The sequence below is a fragment of the Anarrhichthys ocellatus genome, unplaced genomic scaffold (genome assembly GCF_004355925.1).
Source record: "Anarrhichthys ocellatus isolate YVR2014 unplaced genomic scaffold, GSC_Weel_1.0 scaffold24, whole genome shotgun sequence".
Taxonomy (NCBI): domain Eukaryota; kingdom Metazoa; phylum Chordata; class Actinopteri; order Perciformes; family Anarhichadidae; genus Anarrhichthys; species Anarrhichthys ocellatus.
In genome coordinates this window covers 11,592,377-11,601,976 of record NW_022280054.1, presented here as the reverse complement: position 1 = coordinate 11,601,976, position 9,600 = coordinate 11,592,377, and the positions used below count along the sequence as shown (strand labels likewise).

At 43.0% G+C, this 9,600-nt stretch overlaps 1 protein-coding gene across 1 annotated transcript; it reads left to right on the top strand.

The window, feature by feature from the left end:
- Nucleotides 1–1,244: 1,244 nt before the first annotated feature.
- Nucleotides 1,245–4,857, top strand: rnf228 (ring finger protein 228). Its single transcript, XM_031861078.1, has one exon. It carries the CDS (start codon nt 1,742–1,744, stop codon nt 2,510–2,512), a length of 771 nt encoding a protein of 256 aa, XP_031716938.1. The 5' UTR covers nt 1,245–1,741; the 3' UTR covers nt 2,513–4,857.
- Nucleotides 4,858–9,600: the final 4,743 nt, after the last annotated feature.

The following is a 9,600-nucleotide window of genomic DNA, read 5'->3' as shown; positions in this document are numbered from 1 at the left end:
ATATGTATATATAATGGTCAGCTATATAACAGACCATATTGAGCCAAAGAATAGAGTTTACAGTGCAACAGGTCATTCTGAGAACAGCTGTTGCAGTGAATTGTGGTAAAATGAGACTGCATTATTAAAAGATGATTCTCCATCATCATCAGCTTCTTAACCATCACCATGGTAATGAGACTGTGAAATTGGATGTAGAAGGCTTCAGGCTCTACTGCGTTGCTCCTGTTTGTTATCAGTCGCCCGCCAACAGAGATCCAGCAATTTGTTTGGTTATTTTCTACAGAAATCACAAAACGGCAACATTCAGAGGACGATTTCCTGTAAAGTTGAGTCCGGGGAACACTCAGCGGGGCCATCAATGTGCCAGAAATAAAAGAGGATTTATTCACGTTTACCAAAAACTCTGCAAATTGGATATGAGAACGACCATGTGATGAATGGAATATCAGCTGGAGGTCAAGTTCTTTGGGTCGGTGAGGCTTGTGTCTGAAAGAGGACTGTGTCCATGTAGGCGAGCCCTTCATTCAGAACTGTGTCCCCTCTTATTATAAAACTGTTCATTAACAACTTTTGCCAATTGTAGGGCTGAAAAAAACATTTTTCACTTGTCATTGTGACAACAAGCGTGTGTCTTGAAACCACATACCTGCTGTAAACAATGTTAAATCAGGACTTTAGTGATCGTACGTGATCATCAACACAACTTCTGAGAATTTGTAGCCGTCAGCTTCAGAGCCAAATCTTGTGAGTGTGAGTCAGTTTGAGTAATGTAACCGCAGGGTTTCACATCATTTGAGCCACTTCAAAGACTTGTCAGCTGACTACAGCTTCATTTGTGGTTCTTTCATGATTAGAAAAGGCTTTTAGTAAGAGCAGCATTTTTTATATTTTTCAAGTTTAAGTTTTTTAAAATATCTTCTTTGAAGTCAAACTTTGTTTATTACAGTGTTGAAATACAACATGTAGGCCTGTATACCAACATGATGAGATGCCTGAAGCCACTCCAAATGATTCCTGACGTGATTTATTGAACAAATGTGGAACTTTAGAGTCTCTTCATAAACTTCACTTCCCTATTTTTATATGAATTGAATAAAATATTCAACTGCCCATTGTTCCACTCAACCCCATGTAATGTAAGACGGTGCAGTTTGATATTTGGTATTTGATTGGAACACGTTGAGTTTAGACGCTCGTTGTTACCGGAAACGGCGAATCGACGCCCCCATTTGACCAAATTAGCGCATCCTGGCATGCTCTGTACGCAATTGCGTGAATCCACAGCGAGAACACTGGAAACGACACAACAACAACACTCTCTCTTTAACGGGACTTTCGGGGCGACACATCATCATCATCATCATCATCATCATCATCATCATCATCATCATCATCATCATCATCTCTCTCTCTCTTTGTGGGATGCTCGGAGTCACCACCATTACGTCATCTATTCCCACACAGCCGAGCAGGAATCGAGAGCTTTTTCTTTTCTTTTTCATATTCAACCGGGACCCGATCATTTGGACGGAGCGGCAGCAGCTCTCTAATACATCACGCGGCAGTGGGGGAAGGCTAATGGATGTATAAATATAGAAAAATAGCCCACATCAACAATGTCTGCGGGGATGATGGCGCTTCAATGAGCGAGGAGGAGAGGAGGGGGAGAGGAGGAGAGACGTGCACCGTCATCAGCATCTGTCCGCCAGCTCCCCTTTGTGTTCGCCGGAGAGCGTGAATGGCGAGAGATGACATGGCAGAGGTAGATCTGGCACCGAGCGGAGCGGAACCCCCCGGAGAGGCCTCCTCGGTGTTCCCCTACGAGGAGTACGAGTGCAAAATCTGCTACAACTACTTCGACCTCGACCGCCGCGCGCCGAAGATCCTCGAGTGCCTGCACACGTTCTGCGAGGAGTGCCTGAACACGCTCCATCTGCGCGAGGAGCGGCCGTGGCGCATCAGCTGCCCCGTCTGCCGCCACCGGACGCCGGTACCGGATTACCGGATCCAAAACCTGCCCAACAACACCAAGGTGACGGAGGATTTCCCGCTCTACATCGAGTCGGACCCCTTGCCCCAGGACGCGCTGCCGCCGTACCCTCCCCCGCTGCACCCGGCGCTCGTCGCCCTGCGCCGGGAGGAGACGTCGGGGACGTCCAGCGTCGGCCAGGCGACCCCGTCCACCACCGTGTCCACCGCCACCACCCTCTCCCAGGACTCGGTGCGCTACGACAGCTGCCAGAGCTGCAAGCGGGTGGCGCTGACCACCGGCTGCGTCTGCGTGATCTTCTCCTTCCTCTCCATGCTGGTGTTGCTCTTCATGGGCCTGATCTTTGTGCACAGCCACAGCATCCCACCCTCACCGGCGGGACCCATTTGCCTGTCGGTGGCCAGCATCCTGGCCATGTTCTCGGTGGTGGTCACGTGGCTCATCTGCTGGCTCAAGTACAGACCCGATCACGAGGCGGGCCGCTCGTCCGCCACCAGCAACTCCCGGAGAAACGCCTGACGCGGCCGCCGGCTTTGACTCTGAACGCTGGTGTGTGTGTGTGATTGTGTACATAATACTGGCAACTGATTCTCCCGCTCCCTTTACCTTTTCTAGGGAACAAAATGTCGTCCAAAAATTGCCTTTTCTTATATAGCAAACACCCAAAAGGCCTTCGTGTTGTTTGGAGCAATAGGCCGACATCATCCTTGATAATCTTGTTCTTAAACGGTGCACTTGAATTGCCAGTATTGGCCCCTGGTGTTGGATCTCAGCTGGTTTGATGACTGAATGTGAGTGAAGTGCTTATTTCCAGGGTTTTGACCCCCGCTCTTTCCTGCTATAAATGATATGCATCTCCCACAATGCCACTCACTGTATGATAACTGTCCACGAGGATCCACTCTTATATCTCAACCGAGCACTAATGTACTGTACAGATATTTAACTATGTTCACCTCTCAGCTGATGTATTTAGGTTTTGATGGAGGAGAAGCCTCCAAAGTCTCCCCAACGAGGAAGTCGTGTAAATAGCTCACAGAGAAGCAGAACTGTAAGGTGTCGTCCGTCTTTCTTGATGACCTTTTGTGCTTGAACTCTTTCCTAAAGGATGCCACTGTTTCCTGTTCTCTCACCGTGAACACTGCACCTCTTCCAGGTTCTATTTGTTTTTGTTTTCTCGAAGGGATTCGCTTGTGATTTTGAAAGTGTTTGCCTACATTTTGTGCATGTTAGCCTCCTGAAAGGTCACAGCTTTTTGTTTCTACTTCTTTTGTTTTTGTTTTTATCAACAGGAGGGACATCGTGTCTCCTGACTCGTGTGCCTCACCTTTGAAAACAACAACTTCACTGTAGTCATGATCACGATGGTGCACGGGGCCTCCTGCCGCAGACGGCATCCAGCTGGAGTTTCAGTACAGGCAGAGATTTCCTCTTTGTGTCACATCCTTTACGCAAACGGAAGCTGAAAAACAGGGTTTCCAACCACGGAGCTGCCTCTCAAATCGCCACCTTTATTTCTTTTTACACTTATGATAAATGTGTCTCTTTGCATCCGGCTTTGAAGAGAGGTCAGAATAGATACCATAAGCCAGGCCACCTTCAGCGCCATGTTCACTCCTCTTCTTCCTCTCAAAGCGTGAGAATCTAAAGCATCTGTTTTCCAGGCCAGACCCAGTGAACAAAGGACAGATTTGGTGTCACTGTGGTTCCTCTTGAGATCGTCAGGAGTCCTAATTACATCTGCAAACGTTAGGAGCCCCATGAGCTTTGTGGCTGTGATCAGAAAGAGGCTTAGGAGAGATTCATGTGTTTGTGTTATTTCAGTACCATGCAAATATTACATTTGCCTGAACTTAAACATAATAAAAACGTTTTTCCCCCCTCAGAAATACAAGTAAAGCAGAAACACTTTACTAACAAACGCATCAAAAAGGCTAAAACGTGAAACTTCTTCTCAACATTACTGTGAACCCGTTGGTCAAATCTGTGTGTGTAATCGTTGCTAATCTATACAACTATTTATTTATTATTCTTGAATATGGAGAGAAGAGTACCTTATTTGTTTGAGGAATGTGAGTTACACGCCTGTGTTGTGTTTCTGCCCCCCCGACCTTCCTGTGTAGAATTCGGACACCGAAGTGGTTTTAATGTGAGCACTTGTTGCCCTCGCACACACTCATGGTATCCTTCCTCACTGCATGGGGAATAAAACGACAATAATTCAACATGATTGTTAACTCCCACTCCAATCTGAGTCCCACGCTCGCGTCAATCATCCTGCCCAACCCTATTCCCCCCCCACCTTTTAGATGATGCACTTTCACCCTCGTATTTGACTCAAGTAACGAGGTAAAATACCTTTTTTGTTAAATGTAAGCGTATATTGTATTTATTTCAGAGGACCGTTTGGTTTTTAATGAGAATCTGTGGTTGTTGTTGAAGTACCAAAAAGTATTTGCACAGAGAAATGTTCCTTATGTGCTGTTTTACATACATAAAATAAAAAACACATTTCAGTAATAAAGGAATACCTGGAATATCCGGTTGCGTCCATCATTCAGTCTTCAAAAGCTCAGTCTTACATAATAACTGTGTGAACAAGCTGATCCCATGTCCACACAAGTAAAACACATTGTGTTTGTTAAATAGGAATCACATGTTAAATATCAAACCAGTGTGTCAGTGCAGGCTCAAAGATCAGATGTGCCCCCTACTGGTAGACACACAGTGCTACATGCCATTAATAATATAAAAAGAATGTGTCAACTTGATTGCACTTCTCATGCAGGTCCAGTTGTGTAAACTTCTGGTGGCTGAAACTTGATTAAAAGTAAATACATTTTTCAATATGTTAAACTGTGAGGCTCCCTTTTTCACTCCGTATAAATGAAGTCATTCATCCCTCATAAACAAACAGAATAGATAGAAAAACACCGGTGTTGACCAATCACCGTCTGATTACAGCTTACTATTAAGGACAGAAGTTTCATGGGCCATAAATTAAAGCTGTCACCCCCCCCCCCCTTTCATATTCTCAGCAGCATGTAAACAAGTCTGTTAACTGATCAGATCACAACACTAAAGACTATTGTATCAGAGCCGAGCTACAGTTACACTGATTACTGGAAACATTAAGGCGAGTGCTCGCTTTTACCGCCATCAACCAAGATGAGACGACGTGTTCTTTGTGAGGAAGTCTGGGTAATGTATGTCAATGGCTCTCGTTAGACATTAAGCACCACAGTAGCATAAACATACTTTACGTGTAGGCTTCTAACTTGTGTTTTTCTTGTTTTTTGTATTCCATGTCAGAAGCTACAACGGTGACGTATTCAGTTTGGGGTAAAAACACTAAACTTTTACAGAAACACTCAAAACTGCATTTAAAACGCGTCAGGAGACAATGAATCATAGTTCTATGATAAATACATTTATCAGCCTTTTTCAAGAAGTATATGCAATATTAACCTACAATATAAACATTTGTGGAATATTACTGAGTACTGTAGGCCGACAGTTTTGAGGTACTTACTTGTACTCAGAGGAGAAATATACTTTTTACCTCACTGTATTGTTTTGACTGCTGTCATTTATACTTTTCTCATCAATATTTTATACGCAACACTATGAGTTTTTAAACTATACATTGTTGTATTAAATTACCCAACAGTTTATCAAGTTAATGAATCTGTAGTAATATTCCAATAATAGCTAAACATATAATACAATATAATAACTCTCTAAATGGGCCCATTTTACACAATGAGTACTTTTACTGTTAAGTAGTAAGCTAGTACTACATTCTTCTTCTGATTCTGCAGGGCTGTGTTGGAGTATATTTTCCTTGCAGTACTGTTACTTTTAATCAGAATACTTCTTTCATGCTATAATACAAACAATATTGACTTATAAGTCAGATAATAATTAATGATGGATGTTACCTGCATACTCACTGCTCTATAAGTAAATATTAAAGTGTTAAAAATAAAACTATGACGTATAGATCCCTCTCCTCTCTGTGGACTTACTGTAAGTCAAAAATATAAATAATGATTTCCATGACATCACCATGTATTATCGCCTTTATCTTTGCATGCATTATTACCGTAATAGGGTGCGATGTTAACTAATCGATGTGACAATTGTGTGTTCGCGAAATGGCCTCGACGCACGAGCACGTGACGCAACTCATTTATTTCTCATCAAGCAGAGATTTCTGACTTTGGATTCATCCTCCGGTAATGGATTGGACACGCGGATTCAGTGTCGCAGAAAGGGGCCGACGTATGCATCGTGCCCTCCTCTGTTTTCCATTTGCCCCCTCTGGTTTTTTTTTCTTGGCTGTAAGATTATATTTCAAATAAGATCACTGACACTCCCAAATCGTCACGTTCGTCAGACTGATGGTTTCAGTATAATACAAAACAAACTATTACATCACTTACAGCCTAATAGTTCTTCCTTTATTCTGATGCTCGACTTGCAGAACAACATCAGAAGCCCACGTGTTAACAGTGGCCTATTCACATGTTTGTCCGAAGCACAACAGCGCTCATGATGATTATTATCATCTTTATCTGCTTTATTACAAATGTTAAAAAAGATCTGTCAGAAACTAACTGGCGTTTCCCCAACCTGCAGTGATGTCATTCATTTCCACGCGTGATACAGATAATAGTCTTCCTCGTGAAAAGATAATGACGTATCCCCCCTTAGCAGGTGAAAGACCCCCGTGGGCCCCGCTTATTTTAAACCCAGCGTCCACCTATTGTCCGCGCGCCTTTATTTTGACAGCAAAGTCAACATATGAAGTGCGTTTTTTAAAATTCTTTCTTCTTCCAAAGCGACTAAAAAGAGGCGAATGTTAATTGAAACCTACTTAACCTGTGGGATACCTCTGCGTAAATGGAGGTGAATGACAGGGAATCCGACCCCCCCCCCCCCCCCCCCGAAAGGGCTGACCAGGGGCTGGGGGGCTTTTCAGCTTTAGTTTAGCATGAGTCACACAGAGGTGGAGAGGAAGAACAACATATTTCTAACCGCACTCTCATCCACAAGATGTTTTTTCCAGTCCCGCTGTTATATTAGCTTCATTACTGCACCTTGATTGCCTATAGAGGTAAAAACCCACCTGTTCCACTTAATGAAGGGCCGGGCCCGTGATGCTGCTGCTCTGCCATGTGTCCACAATCAAGAAATACATTGAAATAATGATGAGATTTGAATTAATCGGGGAAAACGCTGTTCGTTCGTTGGTGCAGAGGCTGCGCTTTAAAGGTGAAATGGTGAGGGATGGACAGTGAAGTAAAACCATCTTTTGTTCTGATTACAGAGCTTTGTGCTTCAGTGATTGATTATACAGTAACACACACGATACAGGGTCCATGGCTGGACTTTAACAGAAACAACACCTCGCTCTTTCATTCTCTTTTTTCGGGGCGGTGACAGTGTTGATTATTACACATTTGGGGATAAAAATACACCCGCTTGTCCATTGCGCACTGAGCTCTAGGCTGTCTTTACGGCCGCCCTGGCGTCGTATCCTGCTGTGGCGCACGTCCCCCCATTCAGACTGTCCTCGGCCGGCTGGAGCTCGGTCTGAAAACCCCACAATAAATTCCTCGAGGTGCACACACTTCAGCACCATTTGTGTCATATATGAGACCACGGGGTGGAAACAAATTAGGGGTCGTGTGCGACGGCATGCATTGGACGGGTTTTTTCGGATGATTTTACGCACAGATTGGTGACAAAATGAGGAGTCTCAGTGATTTTGTTTAATGTTTTTTTTAATCAATGCGTGAAGATCTGCACAAGCAAAAGTCACACATTTGCCTCTTTAGCTACTGTTTTGTTGAATAAGGACAGAATCCTGCTCGGTTTTGGTTTCTACACTTTAGAGCTGAGATGAAACCCAATCCGAGACTAGCCGAACATGTCAGGAGCATCGGGCTGTGTGTTGATGATATGTGAGATAAACTGACACAATATTGACTTTAATTTGGTGGTTAAAACGTGGCTGCAAGTGTTTGATATCAAATCATATTATCTTTAGATCCATAGATGGAGTCTGATGACATACAATACAATGCAACAATTATTTCATTCTAAATGTTAATACATTTTGTTGTGTTTTTTTTTTTTTTTGTTCTTCTCAGAGCTGGTTTTAGACTGAAAGTGTTTCTTAATATTTGACCCCCCCCCCCCTCATTGAAATATAGAAAGAAGCAATACGTCACAAGCAAAAGTTGTTGAAATGTATTTATTGTCTGTTGTATTGGGTAACATTTAATGTAAGTCAGTGCATACCAGCGGACAAATATACCTATTAATTACATCCTTTATTATTTATATATATATATTTTTTTTTGTTTAATAGAAGGGATTCATTGACAGTAATTTACTGGAAAAAGCTCACACCAGGACCAGTGTGCGTCTGTGACCTCATAACCAGCGGTGGAATGTAACTAATTACTCAAGTACTCTTAATAAGTAAACTACTGGCACTTGTTCTTGAGTATTTTATGCTACTTTATACATCTTCTCCACTACACCTCAGAGGTAAATATTGTACTTTTTACTCTGACATCTTTAATTACTTTATAGATTACAGTGTTTCATCTCCTTCCTGTCCAGTGAAAACAACGTATCTCCAGATGTCTTGATTTTTTAAATATTTGCAACTAAAGGATGAAATGTTGCTTTACGGTTTGAGAAACTTCTCCTAAAGCTACATAAACTATTTACACAGGACAGCGATGCTACATATATGATGATGTTATAGAATATGATTAAACCAGCCAACAGTACACAAAGGAGTTAAAACATGCAGCATATAATACAGCATCCAAAAAACATCATATATATAACATAAACACTGACGGATCATTTTACTGCACAATGAGTACTTTTACTCTTCATACTTTAGGTACACTTTGCTGCCTACTTACATACTTCTACTTAAGTACAGTTTTGAATGCAGGACTTTTACAGTGGAGTATTTTCAGAGCTTAGTATTAGTACTTTTATTGAAGTAAAGGATCTGAATACTTCTTCCACCAGTGCTAATAAACACATTAACTAAATAATTATACCTCCTCAGTCATTATTTGTTGCTCTGCTTTCCTCCATAAAGTCATTTTGTGTTTGTTTTTGTGTGAATCGACGCCCCTGTTCCATCCGAGCGGAACTGTGACAGCGTCGCTCTCTCCTGATAGGACGGAAGTTTGTCAGCCCCTCAGCCAATCGGCGCCGCGCTGCGTACCCGTGGTGTACCCCTCTCGACCAATCACAGCCAGGGAGCGCCGACCCGGGTTTGGAGAGAGGAGCTCCGCTACTTTTGACGGTCTCCTCTCACTTTGAACCGGTGTCAAACAAACAACAACAACAATATCTTTTCGTCCCCGGCTGCACCGCCGTGGCAACCCGCATTAACAAGAGCACACACACCGGAGAGTGAAAAAAACAACCGAGGAGACTGAGAAACTCTTTTTAACATCTAAAAAAAACAAATCGAATTTTCTTCTTCTTTCATCGTCCCGTTTGACTCCTCAGAGGGTCCCGGGACTCTGGTGCCTGGCTTGTGTAGCCCGACAGCGGCTAACTGA

Excerpts from the sequence above, each read along its gene's own strand:
- rnf228 (XM_031861078.1), top strand. The coding sequence starts at position 1,742 with ATGGCGAGAGATGACATGGCAGAGGTAGATCTGGCACCGAGCGGAGCG.